The sequence below is a fragment of the Danio rerio genome, chromosome 3, assembly GCF_049306965.1.
Source record: "Danio rerio strain Tuebingen ecotype United States chromosome 3, GRCz12tu, whole genome shotgun sequence".
Classification (NCBI taxonomy): domain Eukaryota; kingdom Metazoa; phylum Chordata; class Actinopteri; order Cypriniformes; family Danionidae; genus Danio; species Danio rerio.
This window is the reverse complement of record NC_133178.1, coordinates 44,432,688-44,459,057: the sequence shown is the minus strand read 5'-3', so window position 1 is coordinate 44,459,057 and position 26,370 is coordinate 44,432,688. Positions and strand designations below refer to the sequence as shown.

General features: G+C 34.0%; 1 protein-coding gene across 2 annotated transcripts; it reads left to right on the top strand.

Moving 5' to 3' along the window:
• Positions 1-385: 385 nt before the first annotated feature.
• pdpk1a (3-phosphoinositide dependent protein kinase 1a) lies at positions 386-25,443 on the top strand. Of its 2 annotated transcripts, XM_068217664.2 has the most exons (14): positions 386-500; positions 10,469-10,681; positions 12,981-13,023; positions 13,176-13,313; positions 13,425-13,569; positions 15,954-16,051; positions 16,273-16,348; positions 16,436-16,504; positions 16,907-17,003; positions 17,095-17,268; positions 19,315-19,511; positions 20,298-20,355; positions 20,511-20,663; positions 21,940-25,443. In XM_068217664.2, the coding sequence occupies exons 1-14, from the start codon at positions 477-479 to the stop codon at positions 22,030-22,032; spliced, it is 1,578 nt and encodes a 525-aa protein (XP_068073765.1). In that variant the 5' UTR covers positions 386-476; the 3' UTR covers positions 22,033-25,443.
• Positions 25,444-26,370: the final 927 nt, after the last annotated feature.

Below are 26,370 nucleotides of genomic sequence, written 5' to 3'. Positions count from 1 at the left end.
GTTTCCATCCTGCCAAAGTCTATGTATGAGACACATTTTAAAAACGACTCTTTGCTGCCTCCCTCTGTTAAACTGGTGACGTTTCCCGTGATCCAACACCAGTGCTTGGTTGTTTACCTGTTGCTGTCACCAAGAACGATGTTAACTGCAAGACATAAATTATTTTATTTATTTATTTACTTATTTATTTATTTTTATTTTTTATTTATTTATTTTTTTGTTGAATTTGGCACTGCTCTTCATGGAGTGGGTTTATTTAATGGCCTGCATCTTTTCTTTGGCTTGAGCAACCGTCTCAAGTTCATGGTCTGTGTTGTGCTGCGCTCTGCTGGCCACCGTGAGCACTGCAGCCTCTGTTATTCTTCACTGCGTGAGCTGTTGTTGTGGTCTGACGTCAGAGCTGGCAGGAGAAACAGGAGCCGCGGCTACCTCCACTACACTACAGCTCAGTAATGAAACATTAGCAGAAAACCTCCATGGCCAAGACCAAGAGCCCAGCCGTGAGTATAAATGATGAAGAACACAGCATCAGACCCGACTAACAGGGCATTCAGTCATGTCCTGGAGCCGTATCTTTATTTATAAGTGTTTAAATTAGCCACTTGCTATCTTGGCTAAGCAGCTTAGTGTTTCGGGAGGGGTTTTACTTTAGTAAGTTTTATTCTGTCAGTGTTATTAGGTCATTTAATCAAGTGTTTGTTTGTTTGTTTGGGTGCTTTTGAAAACGAAGAGCTTGGACTTGTGATTTCAGATGTACTTATATAATAATAGTAAAAAAAAAAAAAAACACTTTATGTGTTTAAACGTAGTTTGTTGTTATTGCGTGTAATGATGCCAGTAATTACAAATAATTATATTTAATTGTCTGGGTTTTGTTTTGACATGCAGTTTGTCAGCTGACAGGCTAAAAACAAACAGCAGTGCTCGCGAACATGCAGAGGAAGTGACGCAGCAGATGATGGATTTGTTTAATTTGTTTAAGGTGTCTGTACAGTCACCTCATGAAACTGCACTCATTCGAGAGACGTGTTTACTTCACAAACATTATTGTCAAATTAGATATTTGTCAAACAATTCGGACTCATATTAACGTTAGATGAGAAATGTAAATATGACATACAAATAGCTTATTAAGTCAAATTAGCCTGTAAACATATTCTTCATTTTCAGGTCATTTGATCCTGGCTGAAATGGCATGTATTTTCAGTGAAGGAAATAAATGTTTTTAAAAGGTCAACAAATCAAACATGTCTAATTGCAATTAGACCAAATGTTTAAAGATTTTGAGACACATTAACGTTTAAAATGGGATCTGTAACATTCATTTATTTTCTTTTCGGCTTAGTCCCTTTAATCAGGGGTCGCAATAGCGGAATGAACTGCCAACTTATCCAGCACATGTTTCACGCAGTGGATGCTCTTCCAGTCACAACCCATCTCTGAGAAAGACTTGTAATATTATTACATATAATCATCTGTTATGCTCAACAAAGCTGCATTTATTTGATCCGGTAAAAACCAAAATGTTGTGAAATATAAATTGCAAATAAAATTACCTTTTGGTGTTTAAATATATTTAAAATGTTTAGCATCATTACTCCTTCAGAAATCATATGGCGATATGCTGCTCAGACAACAATTCTTATCAATTTAAAAACAGTCACCTTTTATTTTTATGAAATCTGCTGCAATAATCTCTAAAGAACAGCATTTATCTGAAACATGCATATTTATTACCATAAATTGGCACCTTTTGATCTATTTTGATGTATTAATTAGACCAAAAGCTGTAAGAAATTAATGTTGGTCAAGCTCCTGCACTTTTTATAAATAGACTGCAAGCAGACAAACAGTAAACAAACCTCAAATGGTGTCATGGGCTAGTTCACTGTAGTATATATATATATATATATATATATATATATATATATATATATATATATATATATATATATATATATATATATATGTATGTAGAGTATATTTTCGTTGCTGTGTGATTATAAAATGTATATTTTCAGAAAGGTGTCTCTTTACCAACCCAACTTTTTATATTATATAAAAAGTTTATTTATAATCATGAAATAATAGACATTTAGTTCCCAATAAAATATGCAATCGTTGCTTATTATTTTCAAAATAAAACCCAAGGTTTAATATATTATGTCTAACTTTCAAACAATATTAAAAGTTGAACATGATGGTGGAAAACAAGATGACAGAGTGGACATTGGCATATATTTTTATTTCAAACATTTAATTTTATTTGAAACATTTTAGACAGCTATGATGAAAATCATCTTTTGTAAGCTGTTGTAAACTGACAATGTAATATAGATAGATAGATAGATAGATAGATAGATAGATAGATAGATAGATAGATAGATAGATAGATAGATAGATAGATAGATAGATAGATAGATAGATAGATAGATAGATACAAAGAAATAAAAGTATAATAATAATAATAATTGAATAAACATTATTTTAAGAATGATTAAATATATGTAAATATATATAAATGTGTAAATAATCTACAATGCTAGTTTAATCATAGTGATTTTAAGAAGTGCATTATTGCAAATTGCTCACTGAAATTTGAGGTCCAAAAGGAAATACTAAATTGCTAATAAATACTCAAGTTAGTTGTGCAAAAACTGTGTTCTGACATCTGCATCAGGATGTTGTTTATGTGGCTGCAGATGTGATTACAGGAAATTTATGCCGCATCACATATCTACAAACACACTCAATGAAAGACTAGAGCCTTCAAACCCAGTGTTAAATAAATAAGCACTAGTGAATTAATAAGCACTAGTGAATAGCTACTACTATCTATTTATTACTGGTATATAATTTCAATGCTGTCCAATATGACGCTGTATATTGTTTGGACAAAATAAAAAGTCGATAGTTTTATGTTATGCTCTATTGTTTATTTTGTGGTGTTATAAAATACATTGTTTATAGTAGTACTTTTTCATAATTTATTTGAGCACAGTACAACAGGGAATCAAAAAGAACGTGAATAACAGCATCATGAGAAAGTTACAATCCTAAAGAAAGACCAAAAAGTTTTTATCTTTTATTTTTTTGGCATTCTATTGACATAAGTTGATGATGATAATAATACTAACTAAACATTATATAACAGAGAATCAACAAGTTAATCATGTTGATATCATATTTAGTTTAGTTAGATTGTCTTACATGGATTTAAGTGCTAGCTATCGTTAAATCAAAATGTCTTGCTCATAATAGTTGCACTTGGAATTTAAATTCAATCTCAATAAACATATTTTCTCGTGTTAATGACATAAAGCATGCTAAACCACTGATCTAAAATAGTTCAATGGGCATCATTTAATGCCTTTTCTTGAATAAAACTAATTTTAAAAATGTCAGTGTCAGAAACAAGGCAGCCAATCAAAATGAGGCTTCATTCATTCATTCATTTTCGGCTTACTCTCTTTATTAATCTGGGGTCGCCACAGTGGAATGAACTGCCAACTTATCCAGCATATGTTTTGCACAGCGGATACCCTTCCAGCTGCAACCAATCTTTGGGAAACGGGAAACATCCATACACTGTCATTCACACTCATACACTACGGACAATTTAGCCTAGCCAATTCACCTATACTGCATGTCTTTAGACTGTGGGGGAAACCGGAGCACCCAGACTAAACCCATGCGAACGCTGGGAGAACATGCAAACTAAGTAGAAAAGAAAATGAATAAACAAATGAACATGAAACTTGCATGCTTACATTTTGTACATATTCAACAGCATTAGAAGAAGATAAAAGTAAATTTCCCGCATTACCTGCCTGCTTATTAAGACTCACGGTCACGGCTAGAAGATGCTGCTGCAGAACACTATAAAGAAAACTCCTCTTACGGGGGTCCGATGAAGCCAACAGGACAACATCATCTGCAAATAGCAGAAATGAAATCCTGTTGTCCCTGGTCCAGACCCCCTCCAGCCCTAGGCTGTCTAGAAATTCTACTCATAAAAAAATAATTAATAGAACTGGTAACAAAGGACAGCCCTTATGGAGTCAAACATGCACCTGGAACAAGTCTGACTTATTGTCAGCAATGATAATCAAACTTATGCTCAGTTCATACAGAGACCAGAAAGACCAGTAATTCTTACCCCATATTCTCAGAGTATCTTCAGTAGAATGTTACGAGGGACTTGGTCAAATGTCTTTTCCAAGTTTACAGATGTGGACTGGTTGGGCATACTCCCATCAACCCTCAAGCACCCAAGTGAGGGTATAAAGCTGGTCCAGTATTCCATGGCCTAGACAAAACCTGTATTGTTGCACCTCGATCTGATGTTCAACCATTGCCCAGATCATCCTCTCTGGTACTCTGGGGTAGACTTTTCCATAGAGGCTGAGGAGCGCTGAGGAGCGTGTTTCCCCCTATAGTTGGAACGCACTCCAGTTCCCCTTCTTAACCATAACCTCAGTTGTCCAGTTTAGAAGTTCTGTCCCTAACATTCGCAGGATGTTGTAGAGGACTCTCAGGGAAGACAGATTCACAATATTCACAGACTTGAGATGCACAGGGTTGATCTCATGCACCTCCGCTGCTTTGCAACTGTGGAGCTTGCAAACTACCTCAGTGTAGTTGCAAACTGCTGAATCCCCCATCTCTGCTTCCTCAATGGAAGACGTATCAGTAAGATTAAGGAGATCCTCAAAGTAGTCCTTCATCGTCCAACAACATCTCCAGTCGAGGTCAACAGCTCCCCACTTACACTGTAAACAGTGTTGATGTATAACTGCTTCCCCCTCCTGAGGATTCAGACGGTTTGCCAGAATCTTATTGTGGCAAAAGGTAGTCTCTTTCTAAGGTCTCCACAGGCTCGTTCCAGGCCAGTTTTTGCTTCCACAACCACTTGGTCTGATGGTACCCATCAGCAGCCTCAGATTCCCTTCAGATTTATTATCACTCAGATCATGATTCAGATCATGGAGGTTGTTCCTCCCAATCACGCCTTATTTTGGCGTAAAATGGCGTTCCCTCTCAAGGTCTCAAAGAAGGACAGGTACTCTGCATTGGTATTTGGCCCGTAAGCACAAACTACAGTGGGAGAGCTATCGCTGACCTAAAGGCACAGGGAGGTGACACTCGCACTATTCACTGGGGAAATCTCCAACACATGGTGATGAAGCGGGGGAGATACAAGCAACCCCACACTTGCCTGCCAAATCTCACTGTGGCAACTCCAGAGTAAAAGAAAGTCCAGCCTTTCTCAAGAAGGAGCACAAACTGTGCATAAAAGAGGGACAGACTGTCTCTAGTTGCTACCGCTTAACCTCCAGCACAAGATCAGGCTCCTTCTCTCTCTCAGTGAGGTGACATTCCATGTCCCAAGAGCCAGTTTCTGTGTCCAAGGATTGGGTTATCGTGATCCTGATCTTCAACCACCGCCCGATTCAACAATGCACCAGCCCCTTTTGGGTCCTCATGCAGATGCCAGGCTTGCAAGTAGATGGTTCCATGTTGCTTCTTTGGGTTAAACGGGTTTTGGGGGATAAAACCTGGCCACCAGGCACTCGCATATGAGCCCCAACCCCAGGCTCTAGGGTGAGTCTCAGGCTGCACCACACTGGGCAATGTCACAGTCCTTGATTTTATTTGTTTCCTAAAGGGTTTTTAAACTGCACTTTGGACTGCTTACCAGGGGTATGTAACCCCTGACAACATAGCTCCCAGGATCACTCAGGCACTCAAACCTATCCACCACAATAAAATGTTAGTTAATGGAGGTCCATATGACATATATCATCATATTGCAGAGCACTACTAGTAATTAATGAATTGCCACTAGTTTATCCAACAGAGGGCGGCATAAAGCTCAGTGGTTAGCACTGTCGCCTCACACCAAGGTCACTGGTTCGAGTCCTGACTGGACCAATTGGCATTTCTCTGGCAAGTTTGCATGTTCTCCCCAGGTTTGCATGGGGTTCCTCCATGTGCGCCGGTTTCCCCAACAGTCCAAAGACATGTGAGATAGCTGAATTGAATAAAATAAATTGACCATAGTTCGTGTGTGAATGAGTGTATATGGGTGTTCCCCAGTACTCGGTTGCCGCTGGAAGGGCATCTGCTGCGTAAAACATGTGGCGACGTCTGAAATAGTGGCTAAGCTAGGGATGGGCAAACTCGGTCCTGGAGGGCCGGTGTCCTGCACAGTTTAACTCCAACTCTAATCAAACACACCTGCTTATAGATTTCTAGTGATCTTGAAGACACTGATTGGCATGTTCAGGTGTTTTTAATTAGAGTTGGAAATAAACTATGCAGGACACCGGCCCTCCAGGACCGGGTTTGCCCACCCCTGGACTAAGCTGAAGGAAAATGAATGAATGATTGAATATCCAACAGATATGTACTAGTACTTTATTTAATATACTCTAGTCTAGCATCTAAAATAAATAGTTGTTACATCAAAACAAATACTTGTAAGTTTGATAGCTTAATGTAAAAATGGTTTGCCATACAGTCTAGACATTGTGTACACACATTATAGGTTGTTACTGGATAGGCTTATTCACAATTTAGCTGTGCTTGGTTATGATAATGATTTTAGTTTTTAAATGCAGATGCACTTTGCCTAGACTTTTATGAACGTATATTCTTTGTGATGGCACTTCATGACTCTGATCGGCAACTCATTTGCATTTTGGTTTATTTTGTTGTCCAATCAGCCTTCATTACACTTTGCCCTCATGCACACAGTGCCACTATTTTCACCTATACCAGCTGTTAAAGATGACATGTCTACTGCGTCAGGGCATTTGTTGACTCTTTTAAAATTTTACTTTCTAATTTGGCTTTAGGATACGATTACCAGGAAAACTGGCTGTTGTGCGATCAGATTACAGCGTGGCACTGTTTTGATGGCATTAATCTCGGGGATGGTGAGGGTGTGTGGCGCAGCACTTAATTGTTATTGTTGTTTTTGTCATTGTGTTCATGCCACTCTTATCTATGTTATTAACTTGTCATAAAGGCTACAGAAATAATGTTGCATGTTAATACTTGATTACTAAAAATAATTTGTTAATAATAAAGCAATGTAAAAAAAATGACATCAAATCATATCAAAATATTATCCATTAAACTTTATGAACTTGTTTTATTAGATCCGGTTCCATATTCAGTTATTCAAAAATATGAAAATAACAGAAAAATTAAAATAATTAGAAGAAGAAGAAAGAGAGAAAACCCTTTCTGGTGCCATTTTGTTTTGTTTTTGTGCACTTACTTTCAAAATGTCTAAACTGTATGTATCTGATTTCTATTTTTTTGTCTTCAATAGCATCAATACCATGTATTTTGTCAGGTGAAGCTAGAGGGACAGTCCTTTTTAGTTTCTGTGGTTGAATTTGGCAAAGTGGAGAAGTGCCTGAAGTAACAGGTGTCTGGAAAGTACCAGATTTTACACTAATAACAGAACCCTAGTCGAATCAGTTTTTTTCCCCTGCCACATTTCTCATAGTAAACAAATGATGAGTGATAAACCTGCTGTGGGAAACTGCTCTTTGTTTATTTGCATGGGTTTGGTTGTTATCTTAGACTTCAAGCCTAAAACTGATATAGACATTCTGCTGATATAGACGTGGCCTTTTATCTTTACTATGTTTATTCTTACAACATAAGTCTCGCTGCACACATAAATAACATGCTGCAACTAATTGGATGGTTGAATTATAATCAGTCTCGTTTTCGAGGCAGCTCTTAGTGAAGTCATAATTGTTAACACAGTCACTGTTTCCATTCATGCACATTATAGAATATTACATCAAATAAATGCGCTGTGCATAAACTGTCAAAAATGTAACAAAAAAAGGGATTAAATTCAGTACTGAGTTGATTATTGAGTGTGTCATCTGAAGCTCTGAGGCGTGAGCTATTTGTCATGTAGGGAAAAACAGCCATTCTATTCTATTCTATTCTATTCTATTCTATTCTATTCTATTCTATTATATTATATTATATTATATTATATTATATTATATTATATTATATTATATTATATTATATTATATTATATTATATTATATAAAAATAAAACCCCAATCTGACATATAGGCTCTGCTGCAATCTATCTTTAGGATCCAATAGTTGGGTTGATTATAAAAGTGAAACTATTGCTGATCATGTAATAATCATGAAATGTCTGCCCCCTTGAGGCGATTAGTTGCATGTTAAATAAACCAGTTTCTATAGACTGCTACCACCCCCTTCCCACCACCACCACCAAAAAAAAAAATAAATAAATAAAAAATATTCCATTTTGTTACTCCATAAGGACATAGATTTTTTTTTAATGCTAAATATCAAGTTATTAAGACAAACCTACTTTGAGTCAAGAGGTTTTCAATAAATGGTATGAAACGGTTGTTTACTCTGAATATTTATTTATACAACAATGTATGTTTTGGTATTGTAGCTGTTAAGGTAACCATTTTTGCAGCCTAATATGTCAACATTGTGGTAATACTAATGTGTGAACCTGCTCTAGGTTTTTTTTTTTTTTTTTTTTTTTTTGCCAAGATACATTGTGAATCACAATGATTGATTTTCCTTTAATTTAATAACAATTACAGGAATAATAAGTGAAGTAATATACATTGCAAAGAAGTTCGTAGATTCTTTTGATTATGTTTTTTAAACCTTCAGTTCTAAAAAGCTTGTTAATTCAGCATTCAGGTGATACATAAATACATTGTATTTTAAATGACACTTAGGGTCTTATTAACACATTAGACATGTTTTTGTGCTGTTTATATATAATATAATGTGTTTTTGTGTGCTGCTATATATATAATGTGTGTGAATTGAATTGAACATAAAATACTTTGTAATATAGTGTTGCAGAAAAAACAGCTAGGCTACTTAAATTGCTTAGCGTAATTGAGTACACTGACTCGAAACACCGACCTTCTTGCTGTGAGGCAACAGTGATTGTTAATTTTTAAGTGTATTTTTATTTTATTATAAGCCATTTTTCATTCCCTTAATTTTTATTTTTTTTCACTCTTGAGGTTTTGTTGTTGTTATTGTTGTTGTTAAACAAAAAGGTTCCATTCAATCTTTTTTGGTTAACAATTATTTTGAAAGAAACCCTGTTTTAATCAAGGGGGAATAGTGTTTTTTAAGCAACCACTTTTATTGGGGCAAAGGGAAAAAAAGGCATAAAGAAACTTAATTTGTAAAAAAAAATATTTTAAAAAATCTGGAGGACATTTAATAACAAGTACCTATTGTTCATTGACATGTTTGATGTTAAAAGTTCTTTATTGTATCATAGATGGTGATAAAACCCCTTTATTATTCTTATTAACCCTGTAAAGTGCTTAGCATAATTGAGTACACCCAGTTTTCATTCATTCATTCATTTTCTTGACGGCTTAATCCCTTTATTTATCCGGGGTCGCCACAGCGGAATGAACCGCCAACTTATCCAGCAAGTTTTTACGCAGCAGATGCCCTTCCAGCTGCAACCCATCTCTGGGAAACATCCCTTTTTGAAAAAAATATATTTTTCTCTATTTTTCTGTGAAATTGACAATGCATTTTTGGGGCATTTAAACAAAACAGATGTATAAAACGGATATATTTATTAAAATAATATTTTATCAATCATTAATTATTCATTTAATATTTAATGAACATATTTAGAAATTAAAATATAATATAATTAAATTCATGCTTAATATTGCAAAAAAAAAATCAACTAAATTTTAAATATTTTTTTTTTATTCTCTTGATATTTCCTCTTTTTAAAATTTGTATTTAATATTTTTCTATAATATATAAATTTGGCTGTACTATTTTTTGGACCGTTATTGTAAGTTATTTTGCTAGATAAGCTCCAGATTTGGCTCCAGTACTGACTAATGTATATACAGAGATATAATATTGTATATCTTCCTATTAAAAATGTGAATTTAAAAGACATATTTGTGAGCGGTGTACTCGTATATGCTGAGCACTGTATAACAAATCTCAATTCTGAATATAACTTTCAATTCATCTTTATTCAAGTATTTTAACAAGTGGTGCACCTTTAAACAGTCCCTCACCTCAACATTTTCATTCAGCTACTGTACATGTGGTTAGCTTCAGAATTGTGGTTACACTTAACTGAAACTGTTGTGCACAAAAAGAAAAAAAAAAAGATGTTTTTGTCACTTCGACAGGGTAAATATTTTGCGCTCTCTGCAGCGTAAACAAAGGCAGGTCTGAGTGAATGAATTTGAGTACTCGTAATCCTGGCTGAACACAAACAGCCCTCCCCTCTGCGGAAGCTCTACTGTACTTTATCAGCTGCTGGTTTTACTGCTTCTAAGGTGGTTTGGTTCCTCATTGCACACGCACCCGCATGTCTGACTCTGTGTCATGTTTGCTTTGTGTGTGTGTGTGTGTTTTGCTCGTTCAGTACGATGCTGCTCTCATCCAGCCTAGCGTGGCGTTGCGTTCCTGTGCTTCTTCATCAATGGTAAGGACTCAGCTGAACTCCAGGCTTCCTCAGCATCTCGGCATGGAGGTCCGTGGGGGGGAGTCCAGCACGCCTGCTCTCAAGCCTCCGCAATCATTCAAGAAGGAGGACTTCAGCTTTGGCAAAATTTTAGGAGAGGGCTCCTTTTCAACGGTGGGTGATTTTGCTGTTTTCAATAGCCCAGGTAGCAGATATTATGAAACAAAAACATACATGGAGAGATGTATTGTAAACTGACAGCTATTATTAGTAGTTGATTTGCTGTTGTAAGTTTGGTTTCATTTATTTGTTCAGACTCTCAAAAATGTGATTCTTTCCAGAACAAAATAATAATAATTAATGCTGCAAGCAGCAATGAAAGGGACCTCGCATTTAATTGATGTAATTAAATCATCTATGATTAATTATTTATGCTGTAAATATAGTATTTAGACAGATGTATAGTATAGTATAGTATAGTATAGTATAGTATAGTATAGTATAGTATAGTATAGTATAGTATAGTATATAATGAGCCTGTTTGCCACACCCACTTCTGAACCCCATATCAAACGTAAATTTTTGCCACTTCTGGTGTGTGTGCAAACTTTTATGAGTTTCTTTGCATGTTCAGACTCTCAAAATTTGATTTATTTCAGAACAAACAAAAATAATTAAAGCTGCAAGCAGCAATGAAAGGGACCTCGCATTTAATTAATATAATGAAATCATCTGTGATTGATTATTTATGGTCTAAATATAATATTTGGACAGATGTACAGTAAAGTACAGTATAGTATAGTGTAGTAAAGTACAGTACAGTATAGTAAAGTGACATTCTGGTAGTTGATTTGCTGTTGTTACTTTGGTTTCATCGATATGTTGGGATTAAACGAACACTTTTAAGTTTCAGTAGCCCTAGAAATTGATTTGTCTCATGGGCCACTTCGTTGATTGTTTATAAGTGGTGCTGTCGAGCCCTTTCGCCACACCCTCTTCTGAAACCCATATCAAACATACATTTTTTTCCAATTCTGGTGTGTGTGTGCAAACTTTTGTGAGTTTTCGAGCATGTTCAAAATGTTGTGCAGTGTTGACCTTGCATTTAATTCATATAATGAAATCATCCGTGACTGATTATTTATGGTCTAAATATAGTATTTGGACATATGTGCAGTATAGTATAGTATAGTATAGTATAGTATAGTATAGTATAGTATTAAGTATAGTCAGTGAACAGATATGTTTGGTAGTTTAATTAACAAATTATCTTGCAATTAAAAGTTAAAAAATCAATAATATGTGAATTAAATATAGCATTTGGGCAAATCTTTTGTTTGTTCATACATTTTAAGTTTCAGTGGCCTTGGTATCAAAAATTAATTCGATAAAAACATTAATATGTGTGGTATAGCTAATATTTTGACAAATGTATAGTATAGTATAGTATAGTATAGTATAGTATAGTATAGTATAGTATAGTATAGTATAGTATAATATAGTATAGTATAATATAGTATAGTAGGTAACACTTTACAATAAGGTTCATTAGTTAATGCATTTACTAACATGAACTAATCATGAACAACACATGTACAGCATTTATTAATCCTAATTGAACATTTACTAATGCATTATTAACATTCAAGTCTGTGCTTGTTAACATTAGTTAATGCACCATGAGTTAACATGAACTAATAATGAACTACTGTATTTTCTTTAACGAACGTTAACTAACATGAACAAATACTGTAGTAGATATGCTGTTCATTATTTGTTCATGTTAGTAAATGCATTAATTAACATTAACTAATGAACCTTATTGTAAAGTGTGACCGTATAGTATAGTATAGTATAGTATTGTGACAGATGTTTTAGAATTTTATTTGCTGTTGTTACATTGGTTTCATTGATTTGTTGGAATATTTGCGCATTTGAGTTTCAGTAGCCCAGGTTTTAAATTATTTATAAAAGTTTAATTAACTATGGTCTATTATATAGTAATTAAATCGACTTGTGGGGGCACTTCGTTGATTAAAACTTTTGCAAGTTTAAGTTACACAAATTTCAAATTATCTTGCAATAAAATATTTTTAAAATAACTAGTTTTTGTATATGTCTAACTGGTAATAAAAGATATGAATTTTCAGTTTTAGAAGCCCAGGTAATTATTTTGCAATAAAATGTTTACAATTGAATCATTAGTGGTCTAAATATAGTATTTGTAAATGTATATATTTTTAATAGATGATCAGCAGAAGTTGTGTTGGCTTTATTGATTTGTTGTGTTTGCTACTCACATTTCAGGTTCAGTAGCCTGGATATCAAAGCACATTGCCAAAAATGAAAAAGAGAACGATTGAAAATTGACTGTTTAATAAGCTAGAGTCAGAATATATAGAGATTGTGGACAAATGTATAGTAGATAGACATTTTTGGTAGTTGACTAGCAGTGTGTTTATGTTGTTTGCAGGTCGTGCTTGCAAAAGAGCTGGCCACCGGAAAAGAATATGCAAGTATGTATTATATTATATTATATTATATTATATTATATTATATTATATTATATTATATTATATTATATTATATTATATTATATTATATTATATTATATTATATTATATTATATTATTAAACTAACTGGTGTCATTTAAAATGTGTTTTTCAGTGAAGATTCTCGAGAAGAATCACATCAGAAAAGAGAATAAAGCACACTATGTGATCAGAGAGAAGGATATATTATCATGCATAGATCATCCCTTTTTTGTAAAGCTCTTCTTCACATTTCAAGATTCGCAGAAGTTATGTATCCTTTTCACTGTAAAACGGTGGTGTTGAGCTGTGAAATGGAAATCAAGTGTGTTTGGTAAACTCATTATTACGTTGTTAAACGGTTCTTAACTTCTAATCCCGTCAGATTTTGCCCTCAGTTATGCAAAGAATGGAGAACTGCTTAGATACATTCGCAAAATCGGCTCATTTGATGAGACTTGCACAAGATTCTACACTGCTGAGATAGTTTGTGCACTCGAGTATTTGCACACAGTGGGGATTATCCACAGGTAATGACTCTTTCGACTAATAATATGACTTGGAATATTTAATGCATAATTAATATTTGTTTTTTGTTATTTTTTGATCACACTTTATTAAAGATACAATTCTTGCTATTAACAAACCAGTAACTGTGACATTTGCTTCAATACCCTTCTAATTTGCTGCTTATTAAAAGTTTAAACTTGGTCCTGGAGGGCCGATGTCCTGCAGATTTTACCTCCAACTTACCTCAACACACCCGCTGTTTCTAGAAAGCCTAGTAAGAGTAGCTAGCCCAGGTGTGTCTGATTGGGTATGGAACTAAACTTTGCAGGACACAGTCCTCCAGGGCTGACTTTGGTTTAGGTATTGGGTAGGATTAGGGATGTAGAATAATATAATGCTGAATATGTGGGTTGTTGACGTGACTTTGCATATTCCCTGTCACACATGCCAAAAATAAACATAATTAGTATTTTCATTATTTAAAATGCAGTAAATCATTAAACATTTCTTACCTTCCTTGGACGTCTAGTTATAAAAATGGCTGTGTTTTGTTGGCGCCAATAGCTTAGTGGTTAGTGAGGTGCTTTACGGAGACCCGAGTCCGAGTCATGGCTCCAAAGATCCTTCCACTTTCTCTCTGCTCCCCATGATTTATATATATATATATATATATATATATATATATTTATATATATATATATATATATATATATATATATATATATATATATATATATATATATATATATGGTGTGTCTGTCTATATATATATATATATATATATATATATATATATATATATATATATATATAGACACACCATAGGTGTGTTTTGAGGCTTTGCCCAAAAAATTTATTAATACAGCAGCTTCCTGTGTGTGTGTGCGTATGTGTATGTATATATATATATATATATAATTTTTTTGGGCCAAGTCTTAAAACTGTCCTATGGTGTGTCTGTCTCAATGATAGTTCAATAAATTACTGCTCTTTTCAATTAAAAAGAACATTGTAAAAACATTAATAAATAACACATGGCTATTTTATTAAAATGCCAATCATTTTTTTCATCCATAGTATACATTTCTAAAAACATAGTACTTCATACAATTTTTCACTCAAATCCTGGTTTGACGCTATATGCTAATTTTAAATGGAAAATTACGTTAAACTTTATTTAGTTGAAGGAACTCATTCAAGATCATTTGACTAAAGCCCTCTTTGAAGCACATGACCTGCACAGTTTTTTGTTCTTTGGTTTGACATCTCTATTTATTTTAAAATTTTTATATAAAAATTTGTTTTGTTTTTTTTTCATTTTTAAATATTTCCCACATGATGTTTAACAGGGCAAGGAAATTTTCACAGCATGTCCGATAATATTTTTTCTTCCAGAGAAAGTTTTATTTGTTTTATTTCGGCTAGAAAAAAAAAAAAAAAACGGTCAAAAGGTCAAAATTAATAGCCCCTTTAAGCTATTTATTTTTTCGAAAGTCTACTGAACAAACCATCATCATACAATAACTTGCTTAATTATTACCCTAACCTGCCTAGTTGACTTAAATAACCCAGTTAAGCTGTATAGAAGTGTCTTGAAAAAATATCTAGTCAAATATTGTTTACTGTCATCATGGCAAAGATAAAATAAATTAGTTATTAGAGATGAGTTATTAAAACTATTATGTTTAGAAATGTGTTGAAAAATCTTCTCTCCGTTAAACAGAAATTGAAGAAAAAAATAAACGGGGGCTAATAATTCAGGCCGGCTACAGCTTTAAGTGACATTTAAAGGCTTCACTAGGTTAATTAACTTGGCAAGTTAGGGTAATTAGTCAAGTCATTGTATAACGATGGTTTGTTCTGTAGACTATCTGGAAAAAAAAAAAGCTTAAAGGGGCTAATAATCTTAAATAATAAACTTATTACCTTAACCTTATAACCTTAAAATTGTTTTTAAAAAAATAACTGCTTTTATTCTAGCCGAAATAAAACAAATAAGACTTTCTCCAGAGGGAAAAATATTATCAGACATACTGTGAACATTTCCCAGCTCTGTTAAACATCATGTGGGAAATGTTTAAAAAAAGAAAGAAAAAAAAAATCAAAGGGGGGCTCATAATTCTTACTTCAGCTGTATATGAAAAAAACAACATAAATGTGCCTGCATTTAAACTAACATGGCAAATATGCATACTTTTATTTGTTCTTCAAATACCCTGAAGCATAATAACATCTATCTTTAATAGTATACATATGCAAACAATACTGGAAAGTCCTACAGTACAAATAAACAAGCAATATCTTAATAATAGTGAAACAGTAGTTAATAGTGAGAATTGGTACTTCGATTTAAGTGTTGCCATTTTTTTAATATGCTGTATATATATATATCAATATATTTTAGGGACCTCAAGCCAGAGAATATTTTGCTCTGCGAAGACATGCACATTCAGATTACGGATTTCGGGACAGCGAAACAGCTTTCATCGGACAGCGCTCAAAGTAATGCACGCTTACTGATTATTTCATAGAATTTCTTTGCTCTAGTTGTTTTCTTTTTTTTTCCATCAACCCCCTTGTAGGTCAGGCATGACATGTTTGTTATCTATAGATACACTGACAGCACTTCTTGAACACTATAAATATGGGCCAGCCTATCATTTTTTGATTTTTATTTGTCTGCGTCTTCGTATGATATGTCATGTCTACGTTTGTTTTTACAGCTAGAGCCAATTCTTTCGTTGGCACCGCACAGTATGTTTCTCCAGAGCTGCTGACTGAAAAATCCGCCTGCAAAAGGTTTCTAATGTTTACAGTTAAATATTAGCAGTTTGGGACGGATTGAAATTAAATGCATTCTTTTTTTTATGGCTGTTTCTCTTTTAGTTCAGATCTGTGGGCAATGGGTTGCATAATCTACCAGCTGGTTGCTGGATTACCTCCGTTTAGAGCTGGGTGAGTTACTGATCACTTGGGTTTTGGTTCAATCAAACATTGTGAAATATGTCACGATGGCATTCTGCACTGTAGCTGAAGAGCTGGTGGTTGATCACTGGTTGTAATTGCAGTTTTTGAAAACATGGTGTGAAATAACAGGAAGTGTTGGCTTTGGTGTTTATGACTTGTTTGTGTAGACAGTACAGAGGGCTTCTGAGGAAACCCCAACCACCGGGTCACATGACCCGCCTGTCGTTTTTAGTTACATTACAACCAATATACTGGCCTGGACGACCGTTGAAAACAAAACACTCCGCCACGTGACTAAATTTCACCCGTTGTTTGTCTCGAGCTGTGTAAAAACAGTGAAAGCTGGTATTGATTCACTACTGTTAGTCATTTACTTTTATCTTTTAATAGGAACGAGTACTTGATTTTCCAGAAGATAATAAAGCTGGAATATGAATTCCCTGAGAAGTTCTTCCCAAAAGCTAAAGATCTGGTCCAGCGTCTGTTGGTAATCATGTTTGTTTTCATGATACATGCTTTCGGTTTGTTTTGCATGGTGGTGTTGAAGGAGATTCATTGTTTTTTCCTGTGTCTTTCAGTCTTTGGACCCTAGAAAGCGGCTGGGATGTGAGGAAATGGGAGGGTTCGGTCCGCTGAAAGGCCACATGTTCTTTGAGACTGTCTCATGGGAGAACCTGCCGCTTCAGACTCCACCCAAACTGACCCCTTACCTGCCAGCCATGGCTGAGGATGATGAAGACTACTATGGCAATGTTAGTTCAATTTATCAGACCCGTTATTCCCAAACTGTGCTAAAATTTAAATATTTAGCATTATGTATCTGGTTGATTTTTTTTTTTATTATCATTTTGAAATGCTTATTTAATTTATTTTATTGCATTTTATTTTATTTTATTGCATTTTATTTAGCGGTTTGTGTGCATTTTTGCTTTTTCTATTTTGAATGTTTTTATTTTTGGTTGTATGATTTTGTTTATTTGTTTATTTTGTGTGTTGTGTTTTTACTATTGTTTTGTATTTTTGCAGTTTTTTTGCTGCATCTTTAAAAAAAATCTTGTTTTGTTTTTGTTTTGTTACATTTTTTGCTGTGGTGTTTGTTGCAATTTTCTTTTTGTGTTATGTTTTTTTTTTTGCATGTTTTGTTTTTGCTTTGCTTTTAACCTTCTGTTTGTTAGTTTACTGTTGTGTTTTCTATAGTTTTGTTTGTTTATTTTTGACGAAGTTGTTTGCTTTATTTTTGGTGCCTTTAGTTTTTTGCCTTAATGTTTGTTGCTTTTTGTTTTTATTTTTTTGTTGTTTTTTTCTTTTTAATTTGTTGTTTACTGTTTTATTTATCAGTTTGTTTTGTGTATTGTTTTATTTGCAAGATATAAGATACTTATTTTTTTCAATTTTATTTGTTTTTGAGTGTTTTTATCAGTTTTTTGTGTTTGATTTTTTTTGCAAGATACAAGATGTTTATTTTTTTCTATTTTATTTGTTGTTTAGTGTTTTATTGATCATTTTAGTTTTTTGTTTCATTCACAAAATACAAGATTATTAAAAAATAACTATTTACTATTAGCACACAGCTAGTCTTACGATTAATCAGCGATCTTACTAGAACTTACGTTGTTTAAGGTTTCATTTGTCAGTTTGCTGAGGTGTTTGTTGTGTTTTTGTTTGTTGATTTATTCATGCAGTTGTGTTTTTTTTATTTAGATGTGTTTTCTTTAGTTGTGATTTTGTTAAATAGTTGGCTTGTTAGTTAACTGTTGTGTTTGTTATAATTTTGTTTTGTTTATTGTTGTTGCAGCTGTGTTTGCTTATTGCTTTTGTTGTTTTTTGTTTAATCTTTTGTTTGTTTGTTTACTGTTGGGTTTGTTATAGTTTTGTTTTGTAGATTATTGATGCAGCTGTGTTTGCTTTTGTTGTGTTTTTTTAGTTTGTTGTTTTTTGTTTAATCTTTTGCTTATTAGTTTACTGCTGTGTTTGTTGTCTTGTTTATTTGTGTTGCAGCTGTGTTTGCTTTTGTTGCGTTCTTTGTTTAACCTTTTGTTTGTTAGTTCACTGTAGTGTTTGTTATAGTTTTGTTTATTTTTGATGCAGCTGTGTTTGCTTTAGTTGTGTTTTTTATTTAGTTGTAGTTTTAAATCTTTAGTTTATTGTGTTTATTATTGTTTTGTCCTGTTTGTTTTTGTTGCAGCTGTGTTTGCTTTTGTGTTTTTTAGATTGGTGGTTATTTTTGTTTAACCTTTTGTTTATTAGTTTACTATTGTGTTTGTTATAGTTTTGTCTTGTTTATTTTTATTGCAGCTGTGTTTGCTTTTGTTTAACTTTACTTGTTAGTTTACTGTTGTGTTTGTTACAGTTTTGTTTATTTTTATGCATCCGTGTTTGCTTTTTTTATAATTTTTTTTTTGCTTTTGTGTTTTTTGTTTACCTTTTTGTTTGTTAGTTTACTGTTGTGTTTGTTATAGTTTTGATTTGTTTATTTTTGATGCAGCCGTGTTTGCTTTTGTTGTGTTTTTTTGTCACTTTGTTTTGTTTGTTTCATTTGCAAGATACACACAATGTTAAAAAAAAACTTATTAAAACAGACCTATTAAACTTATTAAAACAGCACACATAATTAGTCTCACAATTAATCAATGATCTTACTAGAACTTACACCTCTCCAACTATCAGCCTACTGTGTGCTAGTGATGGTGAGGAGATCTATTTAAAAGCCCTTTCTCCTATTTATGAATAAAAATTGTGAACCGGCTTTCAGGGTTTTGTTACTGTGCATTACTCAATTGCTTGTTTCATTCCCACAGTATGAAGATCTCCTCAGTCAGTTCAGCAGCCTGCAGGTGGTTCCCTCCAGCTCAGCGCAGATCGTCCCACCCAGACCCTGCAGCAACATCGAGCAGTACATCCACGACCTGGACAGCAACTCCTTTGAGCTGGACCTGCAGTTCTCCAGCGAGGAGAAACGACTACTCCTGCAAAAGCAAACAAGCGGCAACCCCTGGTGTGTTATCAGCTTCATTCACAAATTTGTTTTTATTCATTCTGGTTTAATATTAAACAGTCCTCTGCTAAAACAACAGACCATCATAGAACTTCTTATGATTTTCACTACAAATACCATTGGAAACCTTACAAACCTTCAAACTTGAACACATTACTCATTATAATGTTTTATTTTTTGTCTTGAGTCATATTTATTGGTTAAAAATTGATAGTTCACCCCCCGAAAAAATGAAATTCTGTCATTTTTTACTTACTGAGTTTTTTTTTTTTTTTTTTTTGTTAAACACAAAAACAAATTTGGAAACCAGTGGCATTTGACTTCAATAATATTTATTTTTCTTAATCTTACTATGGATTTCAGTTGCTTCAGTTTCCAGCATTCTTCAAAACATCTTTTGTGTTATAAAGAGAAAATGAAATGTTTGGCTGAAATATTTCTTTAATGACACCAATAAAGTGCAAAATATTTTCAGTATAGACCAATATACCTCCATCATAACCTATATAAATATATGATGGTTTCTATTGTTTGTATGTTTTTCTTCAGCAGGGTCATCTTGTAGTGACAGCACATTTTGTTATTGTACACAGTAATGGGGCGCGTGCATGCGCGTATGTGCTAATAATGATCTCTTTATCTCTCACATTTCCTGTTAGCTTTTTATAGCATGTTGTAAAAGGAACTCTTGATCATTATAGTTCTGTTTTCAATCGGTCAACAACACAAGTGCCACTAACTGCTGGCTTGTTATTCATTAACATGTCTTTTTTTTCTGTCTTCAAGGCACCAGTTTGTCGAAAATAACTTGATATATAAAATGGGACCAGTTGACAAAAGAAAGGTAACGTTTTTTTTTTCTTTGTCTCTCATATCTAGAGTCAAAAACAGGTGCATGACTGCTTGATTTCTTTAAAGAGTCGAGTGAGTAAATAAATAGCGCCCTCTTTTGACTGCAGTTGGTAATAACAGCTTTTTTCTTGTTTGTTGTTGTCACAGGGGCTGTTTGCTCGACGCCGTCAGCTTTTACTAACTGAAGGACCGCATCTGTATTATGTGGATCCTGTTAATAAAGTACTAAAGGGGGAAATTCCGTGGTCTCCAGAATTGCGTCCTGAGGCCAAGAATTTCAAGACGTTTTTTGTCCACACGGTAAAATACTGATATACTTATAGTTTCCTCATTGCATATTATTTGTGTAACACTCATCTTCTCTAGCAGTTTAGTCATGGTTTTAAATCAATTTTCATGGTAAATAATATTTGATAAATGCATCAAACTGGATCTGGGTTTCCACAGATTTTGTATGCTTGGAGGAAGTTGGTTTTGTAATAAACAAGGAATATGGCAAGAACAGTAAACAATACTCTTGTAATCAAATTAAGCTATATTTAAAGCTACAATCTTTAACTTTGTTTTAGTTAAGTATGATCTAAAATTCAGTGAGTACATAAACAGCCAATGTTCAAAACTGTCTCCTTTATACCAATTCACAGTGTATTAATGTCTTCTCATTTGAGTGATGCTGGTAGGTTTTTGTAGGAAATATGAGCCTGTCACCATACACCTTTTTGCATCATTTTGTCTTTAATTGGGCTTCACACAGGTGAGTGGGCCTGACAAACCACCTGTAGAAACGCTCTTCTCTCAGTATACTCTCAGAAATAAAGGCAAGCGAGCTGTCCCTGGGGTGCTACCTTTTCGAAAGGTACAAATTTGTACCTAAAAGTTCCATATTAATACCTCAAGGGTAAATATTAGAGGTGTGAACCTACACTGATCTCATGGTTTGGTTTGGTTTGGTTATGATTATCATGATATCATCGATTCAGTTCAATTCGAAATCTCTGTGCATCATGGTGCATTGACGATGCTTTCCATACTTAGCCGAAGGAAAGTTATTGAATGAACACTTCAAGGGAGCATTATTATTATTATTATTATTATTATTATTATTATTATTATTATTATTATTAATATTATTGCAAATGAAGAGATCTTTTATTCTGATTTTGGCATTTCCATCTCTCATTTCTCTTCTCTGCAGTACTTCAAAATGTGCATTAACACACTGATGGAAACCCAGTTATTGATTAGCACTTTAAGCATATATCTTTTGGAATCCTAAAAGCAAACAATGACACTGCAGATATTCAAACAATGACGTTAACCCAGTGTTTATATCATATTGTGTCAATCCGTGTGGAAAATCCAGATTAACTGGTAGTTTTGAGTAGGAAAACCATGAAACAGGATCTCAGGATTTTGTTTACCTGAGGTTTCAAATGACCCATCGTTAACTTTGTAAAGTGTGAAAAGCCTAATAATTACTATGTAGCCAACTTTTTTTTTTTACTACAACAAAAAGAATAGATAATAACAACACAGAGGCTTTGCTAACTTCTTTCTTTGATTTCTTTGAATGCAGCCAAACAGGACATATTATCTAATGGATCCCAGTGGGAACGCAGACAAATGGTGCAAGAAGATTCAAGAGGTGTGGGGAACAGTATATCACTAACATCAGACATGATGGGGCATTACAGGACCACTGCAGTAAAGGCAAGCCCTCCACCATTCAGCTACCAAAACAGGACGTCCCAATGGGACTCAACTGTTCAGTTATGGGACAAGTGCACTGATAAACTGTAGAAATTATTGTCTTATTTTGTAGTTTTTGTCTTGTTTTCCACTATTACTGCTGGTGTTAGATTACACATGCACACATTTTGCTTGATTAAAACCTAATTTACACTGATTTAGGTGACATTAGGATGAAAATTAACCGCGCTTATGTTTTTTAGTTCTCTCATAAATCTATCCACATCCGATGGATTACTTCAGAATTCTGGCCCCTAAAGGGATTGAATACAAATGTATTCATTATTTATTTACAATCAAGTGGTTCTAAACTCATCCTCTATTTGTTGTAAACCAGTTTGAATTTCTTTTTATCTGTTCAACATCAAACAAGTTCTGAATAATGGCTAAAAAAGCAGCAAATGACATCCATGGTGGAAACAAAGCATAGGATGGAAGTCAATGGCTGCTTCCCTCCAACATTTTCCATAATATCTTATTTTGTGTTCAACAAAAGAAAGAAACTCTAACAGGTTTGGAACAAGTCAGGGATGAGTAAATCATGAAAAATGTTTCCTTTTTGGGTAAATTAGTCTTGTTTCTGAAAAAAATACATGAAAATAAAGTGAGTTTATGCTAAAAAGGAAAACAAAAAAATGGGAGGAAGGTGCTTTATGCATGGGCCAGAAAAAAAATCTTGTTTTCGCTTTGTATTAAGTGTTTCTTACTTCAATCACAGATTGATTTATCTTTTTTTTCCCAATATGATGCAATACATATAAATATAAGCATAATGATTTAAGAACATTCTGATATTTTAAGAAAAAAAACAGACAAAATACTGAGAAATACTGAAATTCTTGAAAATTTTTTGGTTTTGGTTGTAGCTTTTTTTGTCCTATTCAAAATGTGAAGTATAAAATCAATCAAATCATCAACTTGTACACTATGTATTATATATAGTCAGAACTATTAGCTCCCTGTTTAACGGGAAAAAAAAGATTTATTTCAACACATTTCCAAACATAATAGTTTTAATAACTCTTTTCTAATAACTGATTTATTTTATCTTTACCATTTGTCATGATGACAGCACATCATATTTCACTAGATATTTTTCAAGACAGCTTAAAGTGACATTTAAAGCCTTAAATAAGTTAATTAGGTGAACTAGGCAGGTCAGGGTAATCAGGCAAGTTATTGTATGACGATGGTTTGTTCTGTCGACTATCAAGAAAAAAATATAGCTCAACGGGGCTAATCATTTTGACCTTAAAATGTTTTTTAAAAAACTAAAAACTGCTTTTATTCTAGCAGAAATAAAACAAATAAGACTTTCTCCAGAAGAAAAAAATATTATCAGACACACTGTGAAAATTTCCTTGCTCTGTTAAACATCATTTGGAAAATATTTTTAAAAAGTAAATAAATTCAAAGGGAGGCTAATAATTCTGACTTCTACTATATATACTGTATATGACTTTATGTGTGATAAACAATGTTTCGTGCATTTAAATGCATGATGCGGAGGCAAAAAACTACCTGACGTGAATCGCCATTGCTTATCCCGCTTATTCCTTAGTTATTTGCTAAGTTCTAGACAAATTTAAACTAGTTTTGCTCATTGCAGTGCAATATTTGACAGAATTGTCATCAGTTGTGACATGTTAGATCTCCTAGTTTCCGCTTTGAATCAGCAGTCACAGGTATACAGAGCCTGTGCAGAAGAGAGAGGGATTGTATGTGTGCATATGACACAGGCATATCTAATAACAGCTCATAGTAACATGTGTTAGCTACCTCTTTGCAAATATTTTGAGCATATTTGAGAGTTGGTTATTCCTCATCAGCTTCTGGGGAAGTTGTTGGTGTCCACGAGATTACAAAAATGAATGGAGATTCCGGCAACTGTCACTGAGTGACAATAGTTACTACTTATGTATGAGGACAGCACATTTATCTTGAACTGTGATCAAAGCTGACTGGAGCTACCTGTGACATTAGATTTTATTGCACATCTTTCAGCCAGTCAACAAGAATTTCAACAGACCATGGATGGAATGTATAAATGCTACCTCACAAAAGTCTTGTCAACTATCCAAGTTTTAGGAACAACAAATAATAACTTGACTTCTAGTTGATCATTTGGTATCAGAAGTGGCTTATATGAAAGGCAAAGACCTCAGGCTGTTGATGTTGCCATCCGCTCTGCAGATATCTCAAACACCCCCATACTGAATGTAACCCCAAACCATGACTTTTCCTTCACCAAACTTGACTGATTTCTGTGAGAATCTTGGGTCCATGCAGGTTCCAATAGGTCTTCTCCAGTATTTGTGATGATTGAGATGCAGTTCAACAGATGATTCATCGAAAAAAATTGACCTTCTGCCGCTTTTCCAAATGATCAACTAGAAGTCAAGTTATTATTTCTTGCTCTCACAAGACTTTTGTCAGGTACTGTATGTATAAATGTTTACTCAAATGCGTTTGGGATAGCTACTATATAGAGGACACTCAAATGATCCTACAGGTCAAGCAAATATTACAATAATTCACAAATCAACAATATATTTATTCTCTTAGTCAGCTTGTTCATGTATAATAGCTAATGAAATTATCAATTTTACTAACAGAATCACTGCTGAGCCATTCGGAGGTCGTTAAATCTGCTGTTGATGTTGTTTTTTTTTTTATTATATTTTATTTATAAACATTGGTTTAGAGTGAAAGAAAGTACTTGATGTGGTACGTTACACAACATAAGCACTGCGAGTGAGTGAGCGAGCGGCAGCAGAAGTGACCAGCTGTCGACGGTCACGTTGTGTTGTTCGTGTCACTCTCTTGCAGTGTTTTACCTTTGGGAATTGAGCTGTGAAGAGAATCGCAACTGTAAATAAGGAGATGCATTTTTTATTTTCTTTTTGTTGTTGTCGTACATCTAAAGGGGTGTCGATCCAGCACAGGCTAACGAAAATGCTGTAACTAAGTTTTCTCCATGCATTTTGTTCGATTGTGTATTTATAACTCGACCGATTGTTTGTCACCGAACATAACTGTGATGTACAGATGATGTATTATTCAGAAAGTAACAAGCTGTTACTTGATTTGCACCTTGTATAAGTTTATTCTTCTATAAGATTATTCGCTGTTATTTAAAGTCTAATATTCAGAGATTTGAATCGACTCCTATTCAGGGGCCAAGTGCTGTAAATATTAAGAGCCCTTTGAATGTTGAAACGAAATATTAGTGTCCTAATCAGGCCACGTTAATTATATCAGATTCAGAGTTTATTCCTTTGCACCTTTAATTGGGGGTCTCCTAATAAAAGCGTATATATGAAGAGTGATATATACATGTGTGTGTGTGTTTCTGTTCCTGACAGACTGTTGGTAGCATGTGCAAGACAGCAGTGCTAAGACAACAGCTCCCAGTAGACTTCATCTGTCTTTTACAGTGGGGTCTCTCATGCATGCTGGCTGTTTACATTTCTCAGCAACTCGCGGCGCTGAAATGAGGTCGTACTGAATCAACTCGCTTTTCGGCTTTCCACAGGCTTTCACACTGCTCTCGCTTAGCAATAACAGGACTGTTGAGTTGTAGACAGCTAAAAAAAAATATCTGCTGTTGACTGTGCTGTTTTTGATTGAGGTAAAGTTGATTTTTATATTCGCACATTTGGACTTTTCACCTTCCAATTTGTACATTCTCTATAAGGGAATCATATTAGGAGCCAATGACTATTGAAGTACATTGTTCACAGTCAATTAAATAGTGCTGATGTTGTTTTTAACGGGCACCTCTGATGAAAATCATCTTTTGGTAGCTGTTTGGACAGAACTGTATGTAGGTATAGTGTGTTCGCTGTCGAATTGGAGTATAGAAACGCAATAAGTCTCTTATAAATTTCCTGATGTTAAAATAGGACCCAATTCCCTCCCATTTTGAGGCCCACCGCAACGTGATGTTGGAGTGCAGTTTCCCTGCACACTGATTTGATTGACAGCCGCATATTAACTTATCTCCATAGTAACGTGCATAATCATACCCACAAGACAATATGTGCGCAAATTAACTGGGATTAAAAGATCTGTTCAGCACTCTGTGATCATCAGTATATGTATATATATATATATATATATATATATATATATATATATATATATATATATATATATATATATATATATATATATATTTGAAGGGGGTGCTGTGCCCCATTAGAGCTTTATGTCCAGCAATGCCCCTGTTAGGGCCCCCAAATCACAAAATCCGCCC